This window comes from Arachis ipaensis, chromosome B8 (assembly GCF_059453495.1).
Source record: "Arachis ipaensis isolate K30076 ecotype BB chromosome B8, ASM5945349v1, whole genome shotgun sequence".
NCBI lineage: Eukaryota > Viridiplantae > Streptophyta > Magnoliopsida > Fabales > Fabaceae > Arachis > Arachis ipaensis.
The window spans coordinates 6888679-6912193 of NC_142443.1; the positions used below are offsets into that span (position 1 = coordinate 6888679).

At 33.8% G+C, this 23515-nt stretch overlaps 3 protein-coding genes across 3 annotated transcripts; 1 reads left to right on the plus strand and 2 right to left on the minus strand.

Moving 5' to 3' along the window:
• Nucleotides 1-1304: 1304 nt before the first annotated feature.
• On the minus strand, nucleotides 1305-3074 carry LOC148547091 (uric acid degradation bifunctional protein TTL-like). Its single transcript, XM_088495292.1, has 4 exons — nucleotides 2916-3074; nucleotides 2716-2817; nucleotides 1513-1606; nucleotides 1305-1414 (listed from the first exon to the last, which is right to left on the minus strand). Exons 1-4 carry the CDS (start codon nucleotides 3072-3074, stop codon nucleotides 1305-1307), a joined length of 465 nt encoding a protein of 154 aa, XP_088351418.1.
• Nucleotides 3075-3363: 289 nt separating this feature from the next.
• LOC148547092 (uncharacterized) lies at nucleotides 3364-6915 on the minus strand. Its single transcript, XM_088495293.1, has 4 exons — nucleotides 4712-6915; nucleotides 4328-4537; nucleotides 4129-4237; nucleotides 3364-4038 (listed from the first exon to the last, which is right to left on the minus strand). Exons 1-4 carry the CDS (start codon nucleotides 6913-6915, stop codon nucleotides 3364-3366), a joined length of 3198 nt encoding a protein of 1065 aa, XP_088351419.1.
• Nucleotides 6916-17635: 10720 nt separating this feature from the next.
• On the plus strand, nucleotides 17636-20560 carry LOC107613115 (uncharacterized). Its single transcript, XM_021108721.2, has 7 exons — nucleotides 17636-17729; nucleotides 17804-17941; nucleotides 18947-19011; nucleotides 19508-19612; nucleotides 19887-19967; nucleotides 20195-20275; nucleotides 20360-20560. The coding sequence occupies exons 1-7, from the start codon at nucleotides 17636-17638 to the stop codon at nucleotides 20558-20560; spliced, it is 765 nt and encodes a 254-aa protein (XP_020964380.1).
• The last annotated feature ends 2955 nt before the right edge of the window (nucleotides 20561-23515 follow it).

Genomic DNA, 23515 nt, shown 5'->3' on the forward strand with positions numbered 1-23515 from the left:
ATCCCTTACTATATCAAACACTATTCTCTCTTGCTATTATTCTCTATATGACAAATACAATACTTTACATAATTAACTATCAAATCTAGTTCTCTAAATAATTAATTATTTAGAAAATTAGTATACTAATATTTAGAGCAAAGCTACAGAGTACATTGTAGTCAGAACAAAACGGCACAGACTAAAGAATTTTTATTAACTATTTCATAAATTGAATGACAAATTTTTTTAAAATGTATTCTCACAAAATAAAAAATAACACTTGTTAATTTCTTATACAAAATGTAAGAAAAATTTAGTATTATTGACAATTTTTTTAAAGATACTTTCACAAAATAAAAAATAACACTTGTTAATTTCTTATACAAAATGTAAAAAAAATTTAGTATTATTGACAATTTTTTTAAAGATACTTTCACAAAATAAAAATAACACTTGTTAATTTCTTATACAAAATGTAAGAAAAATTTAGTATTATACACAATAATTTAGAGACTAAAATTTGAATTTAAATATTTATTTTTTTACTATTTATTGTTTATAGTATTTAATATTATTTATGCATACTTAAATATTTAATAAAAACTAATTAATTTTAATGATAAAGTAAACACAATAAAATATATTTCTCTAATAGTAATCCATTACAGTTCAAAAATTATTGTTTTTCTTTGGCCCTATTTTTTTGCCCAATACAACAAAAATATATTTATAATTAAAGTTTCATTAGTATTAATATTGAATTAAAAAAGTCAAAATCTGAAGTTTGATGTATTTGTCTTATCACATATGAACAAAGTATTAATAGTAAGAGATAGGTCTCACTCCTAAACCTATACCACGTTAGTTTCATGTGTAGAAAAATATATATTTCTACACCATAAAATTCACCTCACCTTTATTTAATTGAATATTGGCAGTGAATTCAATAATGGTAATTCTACACTTTGTATTTGTTGGAAAGACAATTTTCAGCACAAATTCTTCGAGTAGCTGGCACCAAGTAGGAAATAAAAAATTAACCATAGTAAAAGTAATAAAAAAGTACCAAAAAACTATTGAATAACTTAGCTAAATATCTTTGTGTTTGAAATAAATCCAAATTGAATTCTGTGCAAAAAGTGAGGAAAACAACTAGACATAACAACGAAAACATAACTAGGATTCAACTAAGCAAATAATGAGTCACATTACTCGACAAAAACACCAGCAGAAGAAATCAGGGTAGAGATGGATCATTCTATCTGGTTCTCGTCCGGTGTTTTATTGAGGTCATAATTTCTCATGGTAGCCTTGTTACCGGTCTAAACAACCTCGTCGGAACTGTTGCTGGGCACGAGTTCTTCTTCCAGTGAGTCTGGAACTACCTCCCCTAAATCTTCTGTTTCCTCTTGAAGCTCCTCTTGGGATAATCCTGCAAATTACATCGCATCAAAACGATTTGAATAACATTACTAAATTATTAAGGGACATGGTCTGGCTGCCATATTCTACAAGGTTTGATAGACTTACGTTCCCAGAGTTTCGTGAGTCTTCCTTCTATGATGTAGAATTGCTCTCGGGACGCCAAATCCAGTTCAACCAAGATATTGTTCTCGCATCGAGCCTAAATCAGATAAAAAATATCATCAGAACAATTGGGCATTCCAACAACTAGGAAGACATTACATAGGGTAATCTGAAAGTCTCCATGGGGAGGGGATTTGTTGACTCAATTCAGCAAGATTCATCCCAAAGTTTTATCTTTTAACCTGATAATATTTATTACGGAATGCTTTCTCAAGAATACAATAAAGAACGAGACAAGAAAAAAAGATTTTGCTTGAAATATAGATGCTTTATAAAGAAGATCATTCATAGCAATCACAGCACATAGCCTAAAATGATGATCCGCATCTGTCATAATGATGAAAAACCATATAAGAATCACAAAAATTAAACCGGTAATTAAACTAATAAAGTACATGTGTTATTATTCGTGGTCTCTTGTGATTTTAACATTATATATAGCGATTAATATCTTTCAAAGAAAAAGGTTGATACGTTTATTAGCATTAATCAATGACCCAAAAAAACGTTATATAAGACAACTTTCTATTTGTAATATGATTTTGAGTGCTGCTTAGGATCTAATTGGGTGAACTTCTACCAAATAATAATTATTTTAAGTGATTTTTAAATGAAAAAAATCATATTTAAATATCTCGTATAAAAATACTTTTTTATTTAACAATTATGTTGGATAGAATAATATAAAAATATTTGTTTGTTCATATGTTATGTTAAAAACATTTTTATGTAACAAAATTAAAATAATAAATTATAACTTTTAAAAAAAATATTTTCTTATTTTTTAATAGTATTTTTATTTTTACTATTGAAATTTATTAAACACAAGAAAAATAAGTATTTTATCAAAAAAAGTTTTAATAACTTACTGAGACCTAAATAGGAACTTATGGGAGTGTGTATATTTAACATAGAATGAAAAGAAATTATTTATGTATATATTCAAACCAATTATTGTTTCAGTTATCAATTCCCAAGCATGCAACTGTACTCTATATATATATAGTTTGATTTTACTTTTTTTAAAATCCTTAATATATATGTTAACATTCATTGAGCCTTAATATCTTGCAAACTATTAAAGTGATGTCCAAAATATTATAAGTAACAATAATAAAAATAACATTTAATTAGTTGATTTTATACCTTAACCTCCTCCAATATTTTATGGGAATGTTTAAGATCTGTAGTCGTAAAGAAATCGAAGCCAAATTTCTTCCGATACTTCGCTCCAAATTGACTCAAATCCTACAACATGCAGAGTTGTATAAATCATCCGATAGTTGGCTTTGTCTTATGAGTATGGTTATAGAACCCTTGATTGGTCAGCCAGTTTGGATACGTACCAAAATTAGTTCAGTAGGCGCCCTACTAATAGCTGTACCTATGTGCCTGTGTGCGGAGAATGCATCCAACCATGATCTAATAGGCGAATTGTTGAACCATAAATCTCGAGCGAATGAAATTGCGTGCTCAAGTGAAGAGAACGGAGATGCCTCTTGCATCGAGCGGACGAAAAAAAAGCTGGTGGCACACATAAAGAGATCATTCTCTTCCAATTTCCCTGCTTAGTCCCAACACATAAAAGGGTGAGCAAGAGAACTCTAAGTATCCAGGTCTTGCATATTAAATCTCAAGATACATACACTTAAAAAAGGCAAGTTTAAATAAGATCAAAGTCGATCCAGACGACTGATTTTTATTATTATCCTATTTGCTTATAAATGAAATTTCAAGAGTATAATAAGGGGAAAAGTACAAGTGTGCATGTCATATATTGCTATCCAAATATATCTAGGAATCAGCAGCGTCTTCACCGGTTTCGATTGCGTCAGGCGTGGGTTCTTCTAAGTTGCCATCCCTTGTCAACGATATACCTTCAACATCACGCTTAGACAAATCAGTCAGATTTTGTTGGAGGGAAAGTTCGACCTCACAGTGTTCATTGTATTCACCCATGTCAAACAAATCTCTCAGCTTCACATGGACCACTACGCTCCATTCCTTATCGACTTCATCGTCCACATAGTATACAAGGCGAGCCTCGGAAGCAAGAATGTACGGCTCGTCATCTTCACGATCACCAGTGTGAATCGGATTGCTAAAGTTAACACAGGTGTGTCCCAAAATGTCTTGCTTTATGCCTCTACCGGACGTGGTGTCTGCCCAAATGCATCTAAACAGGGCCACAGAAAATTGTCCACTGTAATTCAGCTCGATGATATCTACTAATCTTCCATAATAGGAGACGCCACCAACAGCCATGTTACTATCATGAGCGCTTGCATAACTTCTAGTGTCAGAAGTGACACAAACCCCGCTATTCTGGGTTCTCATTCCATCCTCTCTTGATAGGGTTCTAAACCTGAATCCGTTGACATTGTACGACTTAAAGTGCTTTGCCTGAATATTAGGGCCACATGCGAGCCACTGTAGTTCTCTCGGGTGCATCGAACTTCCCAGTGGTATCTACCAATGAATTAAAGATTATCAGAGTTGAGTGGGAGAAGGCAAGATATTAACGAAAATATAAATGGAAGAGCCATACAGAAGATTCACCTCATTCTTGAACCACTCGGCGAATTCTCTATGGACAACCCTGTCAATGTAGGCTTCGTTTCTTTTGCCAATACTTCGTAGCTGTCTTTTTGTACTAGCCCTAAAATCCCTGAGCATACCATGTGGATCTACTGTTAAAGGTATAAACAAATATTGCCGTCGGGTACAATACGATTCTAAGTGTAATAACTGCACTTACTCTAAGAAATTCTCCACAGTTGCGCAATTGACCAATACGTGACGATGTGCTTGAAGTCTCTCGGTTGGTGACAGATTCAAACTCTCGGAAGCCCCTACCACTTTGCCAATCAGTGGGAACATGCTTGTCGCGTTATTAGTCGCACCTTCGCTCGGTCGATCATCAACACGCAATGGTTGATTGATCCTGCTTTCAACGTTATCTAGATATCTGGAACAAAAGTGAGAATCTCATCGGAAAAGTAGCCCTCTGCAATTGATCCTTCCGGTGCTGCCCTATTACGCACGTACTGCTTAAGACGACCTAGGTACCTTTACGAGCGAGATATGTGTTAGGTTGTTAGCTTATGAAATAACTCAAATGTAAAATTAGTCGTATAGTTACCTTTCAATTGGATACATCCACCTATAATGGACCGGGCCCCCTAGGCGTACCTCTTCGACCAGATGCGCGGTTAGGTGTACCATGGCTGTGAAGAAAGATGGTGGAAAAATTATTTCCATTTGACAAAGAGTGAGGATCACATGTTCTTGTAGGAGAGGAAGTTGTTCAGGGTCTATAGATTTACTGCATAGTCGTCTAAAGAAAGTTGACAAATCAGCCAGGACGACTGCCACTGGGGCTTCCAATACATTCCTGATAGCTATTGGGAGAAGATGTTCCATGAGAATGTGGGAGTCGTGACTTTTCAAGCCGGATATTTTTCGCTGTTGTAGGTCAATACAGCGAGATATGTTGCTTGAATGACCATCTGGAAAGATGACATTCTTTAAGTTCCTAAGAAAAACGTCCTTCTGTGAATTCGACATGGAGAATATTGCAGTGGGATACTTTCCATCTTCTCGTGGCCAGAGTTCATGCCTAATTCCCATCAGCTGGAGGTCTTTTCGAGCTTTGAGGTTGTCCTTGGATTTACCACTATCGTTCAGTATCGTATAGATAATGTTGTCGCACACATTTTTCTCTATGTGCATCACGTCCAGATTGTGACGCAACAAATTATACTCCCAATATGGGAGTTCAAAGAATATACTCCTTTTTTTCCAAGGAGGCTCGTCTTGTAATGCAGCCTGTTGTCCGCGCGCTCTTTTACCGGCTTCCGTTTGCACCTTGCCAAGCTTGACATGCACATTATCCAACTGTCTCAAAATATCTCCACCCGATAATGTTACAGGCGGTCCTCTGACCTCTACCTTCCCATCAAATCTGACCCGGTCCTGCCGAAATCTGTGGCTTTGTTTCAGAAAGCGCCGATGACCCATGAAACACCATTTCTGACTAAACGTGAGTCGCTTAGACTCGGCATCCAGGTTGCACGTAGGACATGCTCTTCCACCGTACGTATTCCACCCAGATAAGTTGCCCAACCCTGGAAAATCGCTGATTGTCCACATCAACGCAGCATGCAGCTTGAATGTTTTTTTCTCACTAGTGTCGTACGTATCAACACCACGCCACAGCTGCTTCAACTCATCTATCAACGGCTGTAAGTAGACATCTATGTCATTACCAGGCATCTTGGGACCAGGAATAATCATAGACAACAAGAAAGAGCTGGGTCTCATACAACTCCATGGGGGCAGGTTGTAGGGGATGAGAATCACGGGCCAGATCGAGTACCTTGAGCTGAGATTTCCGAAGGGATTAAAGCCATCGCTAGCTAAGGCTAAGCGAACGCTGCGTGGATCGCCACTGAAGTGAGTATATCTTCTATCAAATGCCTTCCATGCCTCTCCGTCTCGTGGATGCCTCAAAAAACCATCCGAGTTAGGACCTTTCTTGTGCCACAACATGTCAACAGATGTCTTACTGGACATGAACATCCGCTGCAGTCGTGGAACAAGGGGAAAGTACCGAAGAACCTTCGCCGCCTGCGGCTTCCCTTTCTTCTTAACAACCACATTGATCCGGATAATGGAATTCCTCCTAGTCTTTTGCTTCCATCTCGAGGTCCCACATATCTTGCACCTAGACAGTATTTGATCGCTGCCCTGATATAGCATGCAGTCATTCGGACATGCATCTATCTTCTTGTACGCAATACCGAGCTTTCGTATGATCCTCTTGGCATCGTGCAGTGAAGCCGGAATCTTTGCATGCTCAAAGGCCTCACACAGTAACTCTAGTATCATTCCGAATGCCTTGTCGCTCACGCCGCACATGCACTTTATATGGTATAGCCTGACCAAGAAAGACAACTTCGAGAATTTCGCACAACCCGAATACAATTCCTGCTCTCCATCCTCAAGCAGCTCATCAAAATGATGGGCCGCTGAACTAGGTTCGCTATACAAATAAGGCAACTCTTCGGCATCCCCCTCAAAATCTTTGTTGCTCGAGTCATCTTCATCGACAACAGAATCTGAAAAGTTGAATGCCTCACGAACCATGTCGCGCATTGGATCTCGATAGACGCTACCAGGGTCAGTTTCCTGTGTCTCAGTAGAACTCTCTCCTACGCGTCTCTCCCCATGATGTAACCAAAAAGTATACTTAGCAGGAAACGGTTTTAACAGCAAGTGATCGTAAGCATCCTCTCTAGTTTGGAATAGCCGGAACCCACACGAAGGACATGGACAATGTATCATCCCATCGGATGATGCATTTGCAAATGCGAAATCCAAAAATTTGTTCAACCCGGCTTTGTATTCGATACTACCTCGTGGCCTTGAGATCCAACTCTTATCTATATCTATTTTTATGATGTTCATATAAACGAATGAATAAAACTTTAATAAGGAAATACAAATAGAAAATAATTAAAAAAAAAAAAATTCGGACGTACTGTCCAACGGGATATATTAAAGGGAAAATTTTTCTTAAGAACCATTAGGAAGATTTAATTATTAAAAAGGACGTTTAATACCAAAATTATTAAGAAGGACTAAATCTTTTTATAATGTTTAAGATGTAGAATCAAATCTTTTATAATATTTTTTATTTTTGTGATCTTTACCCAACGAAAAAAAAGACAAAAGATCATAAAAGTAATAAATAAATAAATAAATAAGTAAATAATAAAATTACTAAAAATTTTAAAAATATAAAAATAATTAATTTAAAAATAATAAAAATAAATAAATAAACAGTTAAAATTAATATTTTAATAATCAAATCTCCCTGACAATCTTTTAGACTAAATTTTTTAAAAGTAATTAACTTATTAATCTCAAGTGAATTTTCATGCATATCTGTATAACGTTAAGAATCAAACAACATATATTAAAGATTTTAAAAATTAAATAAAAGTATAGTTAAGAATATATTTATTTCCTTATAATAAGATTTGAATATTCTTCTTAAATATTATAAAAAGATTTGGTATTTTTTAATAATTTTAGTATTAAAGATTCTTTTTAATAATTAAATCTTCATAACGGGAGAGTAATATTCGATATTAATTCAGTAAGTAATACAAAAGAGAGAACGGGAGAATAACCCGAAAATGAAACATAGATAAAGGTACTTGTATCCGGGATAATAGATAGAATATAAATGGTATTAGGAAAGTTGCTTACTCATGGTCTAATTCTGCACTTTTAAGAAATTACTGAAAGAAAGAATTTCTGGTTCCGAAGCCAAAAAATGAAATGGAAAAGACGAGCTTCCTTATCACCTAAAAAAAAGGGGGCAGTAAAAAAAGTTAGAGTGTAACGATATAAAACACAAAAGTATAAATAACAGATCACAGTGCACAAAAAAATAAGAAAGTCTTTGAATCTGTTCATGTCGAGAGTGAAATAAATTGAAAAATGTTTTGGTGAGCATCTCTTCCCACACTTCCAGCACTTGTTTCCCATCTTCCAAGTTGCCTTTTCATTTTGCCTGATCCTTATTTATTAGATTTTCAGTGATACATCATTATTTATCTTTCATTTATGATCATTTTTATATATACATTAACGGTACATGTCAGTAAGATAAATCAAGGTTCCTGATTTGAGAAATGTAACGAATTCATCATACAAATCGTTAATCATAGTAAACAATATAAGGAAATGGCTAATACATGTGGGAAGTGAGATCCGAAAAGAAATTGTAGCCACTGTATGTTACATAAAGAAAGCCATCTTCATCCTTCTATTCATATATGGTTTAAATAATTGCTCCTGTAGGAGGAAGTACATTGTCCACTAAAATGAAGATGGCCTTTTCAGCACTTAACTATTGATATTATTACCAAAAGAGTATAACTAATACTCCACCTTAAATTTGTCATTTATCAGCTGGATAAAGAAAATCAATGACCATGATCACTGGCTAAGAACTAAGATGTAAATACACAATTCAGATGCAGTTCAACAAGAATTAATTCAGGTCCTATCACAATATAAAGAAACATATCAAGTGAAGAAAAATATGGTAAGAAGCCTAATCGGCAGCTTTATTATATCATGGTGCATATATTAATATCAACCAAAGTTGATGTTAAATATTTCATTGAAAGTAGCATATCGCTGCACTATCCTCATTTATTACCATTAGAAAAACGACAACAGTTGGTCATAAAAGTGAACACAATTTGATTAGTATACCCCAAAACAGCTCCACTAGTCATATTATATACATCTTGCTATGTTATTTTTAGACCAACCCCTCAAAAGTTCCTCACTATCAACTTATTTTAAGACTACATAAACAGCTATACTAGTCATTTTATATTACCAACACAAAGATTAATACTAAAGCGAACCAAATAGTAGAAATCAAAGTAATCATGAACCAATTTGAAAAATAATAAGTGCTAGAATCCCAACACAATCTTAGGGAACAAACTCGGTCAATGAAGTAACAGTAAAGAGAAACTCAGTAAGGTCTTGAACAGAGCACTTTTTTTGTGTGCTAAGGTCTTAAACAGAGCAAGAGGAAACAAAAATGTGATTAACAAAGCACAAAAGCTAAACTTAGTAACTAAGAATTCTAAAAAAAATGAAACTTTATAAGTAAACACGCAGAGTCCATATATAATATCTCCATTGTTTTTCATACTTGGAAGATTGACCAAAATCCTATCTTATGTAAACCAAGTTCTCTATCAATAATTAGTATCTAAACCAGCCAAGCTAGCTAACTGAGGAAACTAATTAAGTACTAATTTCAAGTTTCACATAAATAATAATACAAAGGAAACCTCTAATTATTTTTTGAAAAAAATTAAACTAATTAAAATAAGTACATAAATAATTATATCTCTAATTGATATTTATTAAGTCAAATTTCACTTCCTATTATTACTATTACCTAAAAACTCTAAGTGCATTTTATCCTCGTTGATTAATCGTTATGTATACATAGTTATATACTGTTTTAATTTATTTAATATATAAACTAAAAGAATGGTCAATCATCCATTCATAGGAGACATATATGAAATAATATGTGATTAACAATTGCTTCTCTTCTAGTGACATGTAAACATAAAGAGCATGTCATATATATTCTGATTTAAATGCCCCCTCTCTATCTCTCTCTGATCTGTTTCCTTTTATAATAATATATAGTAGAAACTAGGCCTTGCAGCTTGTATTATGGCATAACAGCAGACAAAATGAGACAGCATAAAACATGCAGGGTGAAACCAGCAACTATGTCTGAGTATATGAATCAACGACTGACATAACACGGAGAATTTCTATAGACCACAGCTAGATAAAACTTAGCTCGTTCAATCTTCTGTCCAGGCACAGGCAGAGAAATATATAATAAATGAATAAATGTATTAATAATTCTGTTGAAATCTGTTGAACATAACAGGTACCAATCAGTCCAACTAAAAATGGAATAAAGACTCATGTATCTATATGTTTATTATAACTTAGTAACTCCTCTTGATCTCAACAGTTAATTCATTAGTCAGAGTTTTTGGAAATTAGAATGTCATCAAATATACTATATTATCAGTTATCCAACATTTTCCAAAACTCACATAATATTGCTTATTCGAATTTAATATTACTAATAATAGGCAAAAGATGCAGTGGTGAGACGTTGTCAATGCAGGTAAGTATTGGTTATAACACATAGACAATATTATGGTTACATCAGGATCAAATCCTTCTTACTATAACCCTTTCCTAACTAGGAGAATGATCAATTCCACTACTCACATATGCAAAAGATGAATGGATGCAATATTGCTAAATAAAATTTATCATAGTGGATTCAATAGTTTATACATTCAAAATTGTTTACTCCTCTTCATCTTAATTCTCTGAGGTCACTTTCTTTCCGTCTTCATCTATCTTCAATAGTTTAACCAAATTGAATAAAGTATGAAATAATCAAACAAATCCAAACTTAAAAGATCAAATATTAGTGTTACAAGTTCAAATACCATAATTTGAGAAAGGAGGAAGAGGAGGGGAGGCAACAATTACATGTTCCAATGGTTTGTTTAGCGTAAAAATTTATTAACATGGTTTTAAACTGTAAAACCTAATTAAAAATCAAATAAAACTAGAGAAAAGTCAATGACTACCCTATATACATGTGGCCACCTCTTTAAACATTTTTTTTTTGTTTTTTTACCGATTCATGTCTCTAACGTGGAGATTAGAAATGGTTGGTTAAGACAAATTGACTTTAAATAAAGACGACTTGGCAACACATGCTGCATGCAGCAACTTGCTATACTTTTGTTCATTCTAATATTATCTTACTTTAGTTATGTCCAGAAACAATAAGCCTTTAGCACAATTCGATCGAGTTCACTAATACTCAATCTGATGAGGGCCTATTATTCACAAGAGATCATTGTTTTGGGAAACAAACCAGACAAGCCAGTTGAACTGAAAAAAATTCTAAAACCGATGCCTATAGTAATTAGAGTTGGGAACAGATTTGTTTGAAGAAATATAATTTTTTACAATAATGTTTCAGAAGCAATAAAAAATTAATCGCACTGAATGAAATCCCTAACTCGAAACCGCTTCAATTAGCCACAATTTATAGAAGATATAGACAAATACATGTTCAGAACTCTGAACCAATAATGAAAACCAGAAGAAAAGCTCAATGTGGAAGAACAAACCGGTGAAAGGGGGAGGCAGCGATAGCTAGGATTCGCGCACGGTGGAGGACGGTGTCGGGGTTTCACGCACTACCGATGATATGCTCAACTTCGTCGCCGGTGATGGAACCACAGTTGGCCGCTGCGCGATTCGACGGCGAACACGGAAGCGCCGAGTGGAGCAGATGGTACGCGGCTCTGCTCCCGCTCGTGTTTGGCGCGCTACCAAAATGAAGTGACGGGTTTCTGCAAATTTGGGGGGAGGGGGTTTCAATTAATAGCAGTAAAGTAGAATGGGGAATTGAATTAAGGAATTGAAACTCACCTGGCGGAGTTTCTGGGTGTACTCGCGGGTAGGTTGCGCCAGAGGGAGGTTGGGTGCTCTTCGCGCCTCTGCTCGTGCTTTCGTTCGCGCCAAGAGGCTAAGTGAAATCAGCATGGTTAGTTGAAGATATATACACCAAATTCGAAGCGGTTCGGATTGCACGGCCGATATCCAGGGAGGTTTAGCGGTACCTGCCAGACCGCCGTGGATCTCTGCCAGGATCTTGTAAACTAGCGGCGTTTTTAGCTAGGGCCGTTGTTTCTCCGCCGCTAGGCTCCGTATTTGCTGTAGTGTATTTAGTATATTTAAATATTTATTATAAGATATTACGTTTTTATTATTTTAATTTTTTAATATTTATAAATATATTTTTATATTGTATCATTCTATACAATTTGAATAGACATAAATCATTTTTTTATATTGCTCTCTCTTACCTTTTCTAACATGGTATAAGAGTCATAGTATCTTTTTTTAGGAGAATATGTTATTTTTCTTCTGGTGAAAGTACTGTATTTTTCATACTTTTTTTCCGTGCCATTTTTTTTCTTTTCTTTTGTCAATGATTTGATACTTTTTCACCTCATCGATTAGCTCATTCACTACTTACTTATTCTCATGGAGAAATCATATGTTTTTCGTCACCTTTCGATAGTTTGCCATTTCTTCACACTTCGTCACTTTTCAGCAGTTGGCCACTCTTGTGGCAGTTCTGTCTGCGCTTTCCTTACGGCAGTTCCGTCTGGGTTTCCTTGTGGCAATTCCGTTACATTTTTTTCGTGGCAGTTCTGTTTGCGTTTCTTTGTAACCGTTTCTGATGCCGAAACGTCGCTTGGGTCACCAATCTTGGCGAGGTTAACAACCCTACTATGGTGAAAGTAGCCAAGAACCCACCTTGGCTGGCTAAGCCAAGAATGCACCTCTTACTCTCAAAGAGTCTAGAGGAAAATAAGCACACATCTGATTTAAATATATAACTCAATCAATTCAACTCATAAATAAAAGGGATACATACGCATATTTATACTAGTAGGGGAGGGGAAGCCTTTGAGTATTAGGCGATGTGGTACTAATTCATATGCATATTATAATAACATAACTAACCTTTACTACTTTAACTAATATTTCTACTAACCTAATAGATACTCCTGCATCATTCTCCCTAGGTTGAAAGAGGCTTGGTCTTATCTTCTATTGATTCTGCATCTTCTTCATAGTAAGGTGACAGATCAACCACGTTAAAAGTGGCAGATACTCCATAGTCTCACTACAACAAAACAACATTTTGGCGACGGTTTTTTTAATGGTTGGCGATAGTTTTAACCGTTACTAGATGTTTTCGCGACAGTTAAAAAAAGCGTCACAGATTTGAGCGTCGCCAGCTGACATAGTGATGGTTTTGGACCACCGTTGGTAAGAAGTGTCGCTAAATTGTTTGTGACGGTTTTTGAAGTACAAAACTGTCACTAATTTGTAACACTTGTCAAGGTGTTTTTTGTACTGTATTTCGTGACATTTTCAAACTGTCATTAAATTACTAAATCCAGCGATAGTTTTTTTTCTATTTCGTGACTGTTTTAAACTGTCATGAAATTTTTAGCTACAATTTGAAACCGTCATTAAGTTACTAGTTCTTATGACCGCTTTTAGGTACATTTAATGACTTTTTAAAGCGTCACAATATTTTTAGTGACGATTTTTTGATTTAAAATCGTCGCTAAATTACTAATTCCTGTGACAGTTTTTTCCTGTATTTAGTGACTGTTTTAAACCCTCATAATCTCTCTAACATCAATGCTTTCTTTTATTAATTATTGTAAAAATTATTTCTATTATAAATAATAATTTATGTGTTTACCAACAACATAATAAATGGCATTATATTTCAACAAATTTAAACTAAATCTCACAAGTTTTACAAAAATATAAACAATATATTTCAAAAGTTAAATTCTACAAGTTTTACATAGTCATAATCCATAAAATGTAAATTCAAAAAATCCTAACTTAATCCAAACATATAAAGCTAACAATTGTACTTGTAACCTAATCCTCAATTTTTCTCTTTAACTTCGCTTCACGTTCAACCTCAATAGTACCCAGCTTCAACAATTGCTTCACAAGCAACTCTTGTCCTTTGCAAATGAGAGAATGCAATGATTAGAATGCATTCACGAATAGAAATTTGAAGTCCATAACATAAAACTCAGCATCGTACCTTGGAAAGAATAGAAATTTGAAGACCTCTTAAAATAGCAACAGGTCCAACAGCTTTTAACTACATGGATACAAATTTCAGAACAGCTTCTCTTTAGAAAATGAAAATCTATCATTATTCTCCAACCCCTAATTGAGGAAGAGATCCCTTTTAAATTTTTGTAATGGAATATAAATAAACCAAAACTCAAAACTATTAAACCCTGGTAAGAAACTGCATGTACAAAATTTTACTTTGTGCCATCATATAATATTTCTCATTACTTTCTAGATAATGCTGTAAAACAGAATTTTGGAAGAAATAAGCAATATAATTATTAATAGCCAAGCTTAAAAAAGAAAGGTGCAATTTCAGAAAGGAAACTTGCCTTGGCCTGATCACTTTTATCCTCATTTTCAACACTAGATTCACTCTTATCAAGAAAACTGCCACATTGTGCTTCGTCAATATCATGTTCAAAGCGACTTGCTGCAGTCTTTGCTTCTTGTAGCTTGGAACAAAGCTTTTGGAGATACTTCTCAGTCTCTTTAAGAAGTTGCTTCACATGGTCAGATTTCGCATCCTAATGAAATAATTGAGGTCGATGATTCAGAAAAAGCTATTGAGCATTGGCACTTTTATGCAAGTTTAGAAACCATTAACATATATTAAGTACAGCAAATATAATGCAAGGTTTTTTAGCAACTCACACTCTCTCCTCATCAGTAATTACATCCTCCCCAAGTTTTTTTACTGCAACCTCTATCCCACGCCAGAATGTACTGCAGAAAATGCCCTGCCAATATCATGCAGAAAATACTAAGAAAGGGGCTTCTAACAGTATATATTTATATCTAGAATTCCTTTGTTAAAGTTAATAGTACTCCAATAACAAAGAATAACCCATCCCTTTGCATGACATTATTCGAAAAACACTAACAGTTGTTGCTATTCGTGATCAGTCAACACCTGTTTCTTTTCCACACTCAAGTTTTTGCCTATTTGCCAAATTCTACAATAAAAAATAGACTAAATCGTGTTAAGAGAGACAAAATCCAAACACAACCAGGCAAACATGTATTAGAGATCTCACCTCTTTGTTCAGTTTTGACAGAGAACTAGAATAATACAATGGTATGTAGAAAACATTCATAGGACAACTATAAGGAATGAAGTAATATAGAATAAAATAGTAAAGAACAATCTAAAAGGAATAAGAGCCATGAAATTAGGATTAACAGGGACTTAGTTAATAGGAACAAATATTTAGTAACTTATTATAGATAATTATGTGTTAGGCCAACATGTAAAGATCATGTCAATGTCGTTACCTCCATTTTTCTCTTCTTAACTTCAAGAGATGCTTTCCCAAGCACTAACATATAAAGGTCATGCCAATGTCTTCCCAAGAGCTTCTTAAATTCAACTTCAGCTTCAATGGTTCTTCTTCTCTGAAAAATACCTTTGACAAAGTATGATTAGCACATAAATACTAGATTTACAAGACAATGAATGACTTCTGTTATCTTTGTAATATTAACTAATAAATAAAATGAAATTTAAATACCTCAAAAAGTTTTCTGCATTGATTGATGACCTTTCCTTTCAATCCTAATAAACATATGTAACTTTCTTGTAGTTTACTCTCTTCTTGATTTGTATCAATTTTTTTATTTTCTGCATTGAATTAAACAATCACTTTTTCTAAAATTAATTACAGCTAAAATTAGGTTATATTAGTAGTTACTAGCTACCTTAAGTGTCTTGCCTTCAAGTATGATGATACCACTACAAAAAATGAGGTTTAAAATGGCATTTATATTATGGCGGTTCTTTAAAACTGCCATAATATTTAAATATTATGGCATTTTATAATGCTGCCATAATTAATTTGAATAAAATAGAAATTTTTGATAATTTTGGCGGTTGAAACCGCCATTATCAGAGCACAATGTTAAAAAAAATAAGGCCCAAAGGAAGGAAAATCGAAAAGCAAGAAAAACCCAAATATCTTAAATCTAATGTGTTCCCCCAACAAGGAAAACCCTAACACGCGTTGCCACCACTGTCAAATCCAAAAACGACGATCTGTGCTCTGCTCCGGCAACGTTCTGCACCAGGGACTTCTTCGGCAACGATCTGCTCCAGCGAATGCTCCGGCGACGATCTGCTCCGGCGATGATCTGCTCCAGCGAATGCTCCGGCAACGATTTTCTCGGTGTTCTCCTCCGACGAGATTGTGTGCTGTGAACTGAAACGCTATCTCCAGCGACGATCTCCTCTGGCGGCGCGTTCTCCTCCTTTAGCAAGCTTCTATGATTTGGATTTGATATGAAGATTGTCACTCATCTCATCACCGTCATTCATCTCTGCGCCATCGCAAGCAACACCGTTTTCAATCTGGCTCATCTCCTCGCCGTGGCAAGCAATGCCGTTGTTGCTGCCTTCAGCAAGCTTCTACAGTTTGGTTTCGCGATCTCTATCACTTCTAATAGGTAACTCTTCGTTCTTTTAGATCTACTTCATGCTCTAGTAGGAAGAAACAAAGAATGCTGGTTCTGTTTTTATTATTGTGTTTTTAACTTTCATTGATCTTTTGTGATGTTGTTGTTGTTAGCTTGTTACTGCTGCATTTTCTATTGTGTTTTTGTTTTTTTGCTTATGATTTTATTTAGTTTGAGACCTAATCTATTTTATTGAACTGATTCATTTGCATCATTTGTCCGAAATTAGTACAAAACATGGCGTGTGTGTGTATTTTCTGATGTAAGTGTTTGAATGATGGTTAAATGCAATAATGAAGAGACACAAAGCACTCCTAATCTGTTCCATGAATGTTGTGTTAATGTTTGAATGATGTAAGTGTGTATTTTGGCTTTCAATTTTTAATTTTCTTGCTGATGCAGAGGTATATAAAAGATCATAAAGGTGTTTGAACAATTTTTCTTCTGGATTGGAAGCTTTTGCCCTCAGAAATTCTAAAGGTAATGCTTACTATCTAGTTAAGTAAAAGATGTTGAGAAAAAGCTTCCTTATTGTGAATGAGAGCACCAGCTTTGCATGTAAATGGTGATATGATGCATTATTAATAATTAAAAAAAACTGTTTTGATTGCAGATTCTGGTCCTTAGGATTGAAACCATGACAGAGCAACAAAGGTCAGACATAAGCAACCTTGGAAAATCTACTGCAATGGAAAGATTGGCAGGTTTAGTGAGCTTTGTGAACCAAGTAAGAAATTTACTTCATTTTCTTGAATGAAAAGCCATTAGTTATATTCAATTTAACTTCCACCGGTTTATTATTTTACCACTGTGTCAGTGACAGCAATGATTGAACATAATTCTGCAATAAAGAATAACCCCATTTGATTTCAACAAATTTGTTTTAGAAGTGATGAAACTAGGAAACAATATAGTGTTGTTCCAACTCATGTTACTTAAAGGAAAAGAAAATAAACAAAAGAAGGAAATGAAACATCTTCATTCACTAACTTGAAGATTGAGCACTAGAAAATTGAAGGAAGCTTTACTATGTTTGAAACTTGACAAGATTGTCATTTATATGCTCATACCTTAGTTTTGGCATCCAGTTAACATGGGCTCTTGGTCAATGTTGCAGTATTAAAGGTGTTGGAAGCTGATAAATGCTTGGAGCTTGTTTTCGAGATTCCTCTCCTATACTATTATTTTCTAAACTAGTTTATACTTCTGAAACCCTTCTAATAATATAAGTTTCAATTCTTAATTTCATAGGTATACAGGACGAGGTCTTTTTATGGATCCTCCTTCTGTCTTCATGAGCAACAATATGTGGAGTCTTTTGTTGCCTGAAGGGTTTCAGATTGAAAATCTGAAACTTGGTAACATTAGTAAGTTTCAAATTCCAACACTAATTCCTTTCTTGTTTAGAATATCATCATATTCTTTTTTGACATTTTCACAGCCTTTGCTTCACGTGACAAAATATTTCTCAAGGGCAGGGATACTTCTGAGCTTGTTGTAGTCTATTCATCTTACATATCAAAACTGTTATCTAGATATAGAGGGTCCAATAATATTGGAGCATTGATTATGGAACCAGGCAAGAATTTTATGAGCTTGCATAATTTGAAGTCCTCATTTTAATTCCAAACTCTCCTCCTTTCCCTCTAATGATCTTATCTGTTGATATTACTTTCTCCAATGAATAAATATGAATGAGAAAAACAGAACAAGAATCGGTTACTCACTTAACACACATCAATGTGATAATATATTAGAGCTATGCTCACAGTAATGCAATTTTCTATGTAAGGAAAATATTGCATATGGTCTCTACTCTCTAGATCTTCCAAAAAGAAAAAGTTTCTTGCTTTTCTGTCTTGGTTTCTTAAGACGTTTTCATTCTTTAGTTGTTCCATTGTCTATTTAGATTTTTAAATTAAAATAGTTGTACCTACTTCCCTAAATTTCTATAATCTCATTTGGACCTAAACTTTTCTTTAGTTATACAAGGTGCTGGAGGAATGCATATGGTTGATCCATTGTTTCAGCGAGTACTTGTTAATGAGTGTTGGAGTAGAAATATTCCAGTTATCTTTGATGAGATTTTGTAGTCAATGTTTTATTTTTATGCTACTAGAATTTATAGTTAATTTAAAATTTAATATTTAGGTTTAAAACATTGATAAGTATTAGTTAAAAAATATTATAAATATAAAGTAAACATTGATTTTGTAAGTTTTTATGTATTTAATGTATTGAGAAAACTAAATTTTCCTTGTTTAATTTACTTCCTTTACTAATACTCTTAATTCACTTTTTAGTCAAATGATAGATAACTACACAGCAAATTTGTGAGGAAAAAAATTAAAAACTTTAGGTTATTAGCTAACCTTTATAATTATATATACACAACTATATTTAAGTTACTAAAAACTTTATTGACAACTATAATTTTCTTATACCAGGAGGGTATGATAAAGCTGATTCATTTTTCCCCACATTATTTTTATATATTTTTTTATTATTTTTATTTTTTAGTGCTTCTCGTATTTCTTGTATTTTCAGGAGGGTATGATAAAGCTGATATATTTCTTGTATTCAGGATTTGGCAGTCGTGGCTTTGCTGTACTCATTCCTCTTATTTCACCCAATTCTTCCAAAGGAAGGGTAAGATTTTTTTCAAGTATTATTAGTCTTGAAATATCTATTTTTGCAAGACTATTTCTCTTTGCTATTTTCTGTTCATGATTAGTGTGCAATGTGGTACTTATTTAGTTACTTGAGATCAAGTGAAATATGGCTAGTGGTACTTATTTAGTTACTTATTTTCTGTTCATTTCCTCTTATCTCACTGCATAATAAGAGAGTGCAAAGTCCCAACTATAGTGAGATAATAACCATGTAGTTAGTCACTAGCATTGTATATATAGAGAGTGCAAAGTCCCAACTAAACTCAGCAGCCTCAACCTTATTTTAATTTTCTTCAGACTCCAATCAATAATCATCAGTTTTTTTTCTTCTTCTCTAGTCTCTAGATCCCAAAAAAAAAAATCTACCACCATCATCATCATCATAATCATAATCGTAACTCCTCTCTATAGTTTAGTTTACACACTTTAAAGCACTGCCACTTACCATTTATTAAAGCACTGCCATTTTAAAGAAGAAGATAGGGCCTGGGGTGTACAACATTAGTACGGCGGATGATGCAGAACGCATATTGACGTCTGAGAATAAAGTTGTCTTGGCCTTCCTCACCACTCTAGTTGTAAGTGTTTGGATTTCTTATATTTGGTCATATATCTGTTTTACCATATAGCAAGTTGGTTGCCTTTTTATCCTTGTTTAAAAGTAGGGGCTGGGAAATGGAAGTAGAATTTGTTTAGTTTTTGCAATTTCTATGTCCATTTCAAGATAACTTGATGAAATTGTAGTCTCATTCCTCAGACTATGTTTCCATCATAGTTAAATGAAAATACTCCGCTGCATTTACTAATCAAATCAATGGATTTATCATTTTGTTTGTTATTATATGCATGCAGGGTTCTGAGAGTGAGGAGCTAGCTGCTGCATCCAAACTTGAGGATAATTATTTGTGTCTGCATCTTTTTATATTTGTTAAAGTAGGAAGCAATATTCTTTTAAAGGACTATTTTCTAACTCTATTATGTGTTGTAGTTGTTGCTGTTTGTGACTAAGAAAAATTCAGATGAGTTTTTTCCAAAATTGATCTTTCTTTCTTTTATCATGCATTTTGTTCATATAATCTCATGATAGTCTCAAAATTTATTCACCTGCCATTCCCTTGAAAAGAATCTTTGTATTTCTAATGTTCAATTATCTGTTGCAGCTGGTCTTTGTTCATGTGGACATGGACGATGAAGATGCTGGAAAGCCTATAGCAAGCTTCTTTGGCATCACCGGAAATAAAGTATATGAGAAACAAAGTACTTAGAGATGTAATTCAGTATATATTGCAAAGGTTTGAAAACTTTCATTTTCTTGTTATGCATAGATTTCATCAGTAGTCCTTGAAGGGAAAGGTGTATCATCTTCCAATAATTTGTTGCCCAAAAACAAAATGATCAACAGAATCCTGAATGCACAAAATCTTCAAGGAAAACTCCCTCCAGAACTTGTCAAGCTGCCACACCTTCAAGAGATGCATGTAATAAATGTCTTATTTGAAGTAGTAAAAACAGCACTTATTAGATAGTTTAAATACATTATTAAATATTAAGATAGTTTAGGGAACTGGATGGTAGATTTGACTAATTAGTGCTTATTGCAATGCTTGTATTTTGGTAAGTTTAGTAAGACAAATTCTTGTATAGGAGTTATTACTTTTGATTTTCAATAATAAAAAATTATATATTATATTAATATTTTGTTTATGAGTTATAATATTTCATTTATGGATTATGATTTTTTGTTATTGTAAAATTTTAATCACAAAATTATTTATTTAACGCGATAAAAACGTCGGTAAAAACTGGTTTTTTAAACGATAAAAAATGTCACTGTCAGGGTAAAACGGCGGTTCAAAATGTCATTTTAACTAACTAAAACGCCACTGTCAGGGTAAAAATGGCGGTTTAAAAATGCCGTTTTAATCAACCAAAATGTTATTCTGTCAAGGTAATAATGGCGATTCAAACTGCCATTTTAACCTATGAAAAACTGCCGTTTTAACCCTGGAAATAACAGCGGTTGAACCGCCATTTTAACCTATCAAAAACCGCCGTTTTAACCTATTGAAAACTGCCGTTTTAACCTATCTAAAAACTGCCATTTTAATCCCTGAAAATAACGGCGGTTTGAACCGCCGTTTTAACCTATTCAAAAACCGTTGTTTTAACCCAGGAAATTATGGCGGTTTTTAAAAAACCGCTGTAATAACCAGAATGGCGCCCAGAATTACATCGTTTTACAAAACCGCCATTCTTGGTAATAATGGCGGTTCAAACTGCCGTAAATACCCAAAAAACCGCCGTTTTTTACCAAAATTTTTTGTAGTGTACCCATGTTTACAAGAAGGAGGATTAAAAACTGAAAAACCCATGTGATGTGATACAGCTTCTTTCCTTCACATATTAAGAAATAATTCAAATTAATACTCATCAATAATAGTTTTCTTCTTCGGTTAGAAGTTAAGACTTGTAACAAGATATCATATTATTTTTACACATTAAAGTCATGTGATCATATATAGAATTAAAATGATTGATCATTGCCATAAATGAATCCCATAAGGTCTCTGTTTACTTTCATAACCTAATTTTTAGTACCTAAACTTTTGTTCTGGACTTGAAGAATAGCAAGAAAGAAAGTATGTTCTCCACTGAACTCCTTAACCTTCCCTGATATTAATCTTTAAGGTGACTGAGATTTTAAAATATGAAAAATATAAGTCTATTGGCACTTAAAATAAATCAAAGCTCCCAAAAATACCAAAAAGAAAAATAAGATGATCTAACCTGCATTCTTCAAGCATAAGTGCACAACACAAGATACTAATTCAGAACAATAAAAAATGAAAACATTCACTCATTTAGATAGATATGACACCAATCATCCTACCAGAATTAGAGCAAACTACAAGTGTTTTATGTACTTATAGATAATCTATCAAAATGGTTTTTATGGAAGTGGTGAGAATCAAAGTTAGGTCCTTATGGGATTCAAATGATCAAACCCTAGACCTAAACTGTAAACAAGATGAGATGAGTGATCAAGATACCTTTTTAGTTAGACCATGAGCTGACATAACTTCATAGAGCTTGTGCATAAGCATTTCTTCTTCGACATATTAATTAGAACTCCATAACTTAGTGATGAATTAATGTCGATGAATTAATACAAACATGTCACACAGAAAAATAAATCATTATTCAAAAATTTATTGATACATGCCACCAGAAATCAATATCACAGTCCCAATATAAACCAGAAAGTACTTTCTCTCTTACAAACATCACATTTGTTATTTGTTATTGAAAAATGCATCAAACTAGGACCTCAAACTAGGACTATCTAAATAAAGAATGTAATTTCTATTTCAAAGAGAATAGCTAAAATAGTAAAAAAAACAAATTAAATTAGAGACAGGAAAATTCAGGGGTAGTGCCAAGCAAAGAACCTGAAGTTTTTGCGATTCATGGAGCATTGATCTGTAGGCTTCCATAAGGATCTCATTCTGCTTATCCATATGCCTATTTCAACATAAAAATCTGAATCAAACTAGGTTCCCAAAAAATAAAATAAATTGAAGAAAAAAAGAAGCAGGGCGCAGGTTGAAGGGAAAGTACTTCAATAACTCTGAGGAGTAAGTTGGATCAAATCTTCCAGGTTCCATGGTAAAAGAAAGAAATTGGGGTTTCAAACTGGAATAATAACGGAACACGCTCACGGGTTTTCCGGGGAAAAAGAAGCAATCAAATTGAAACGAAAGATGGTATGAATCTGCTCAAGCAAAGTGTGGAATGGCTAAATTCCAATTTCAATTCGAGCAATCACTCTCTTTACTGCTTGCAGCATGTGTTTAGAGAAGGAAACTAGGGTGTTTTTCTTATTTCCAATGGTCAACTTCGACCACAAGCATTTTCAAGTCAGTCTTTGATCAGAAATCAATCTAGTTCTTTAGGCTCATTACTAGCAACTCGTAGCAGTAGTAAGAAGTCAAGTGGGAAAACAGGCAGCGTAATGAAATATCAGGAACAACATAGCAAAGCAAGCAGACATAAAATCAATGAAAGCACCACAAGGAGAAGATTTGGCCAAAAAATGAAGTTCTTTCTTTCACATTGCCGAGATTCGCAAGCCATTAAGGCAACTGTTGCTAAAGCACAAACCATTCCAGAAATTTGATGATACAAGGTTTATTCCCTGTAGAATTCTTTCTTCAAAGAATAGAGAATGGCATCAAGTATTTGGCCTTAAATAGCTATGTAGTTTTGCTTAAGTAGAAATGTGAGTTGGCAACTTATATATAAAATAAGACATAGCATGCAGTTGAGAGAGTTTTAATTTATCATAAAAAGCAAAAGTAGTGCAATCACAAATCATATGAAATGACCAAAGATATATTAGACACATGGAAAAAGCTGTGCCTTTGTTCTTGAAACAAGAAACACACACAAAAGCTAACTCAAAGAAGAACATCATATATTAT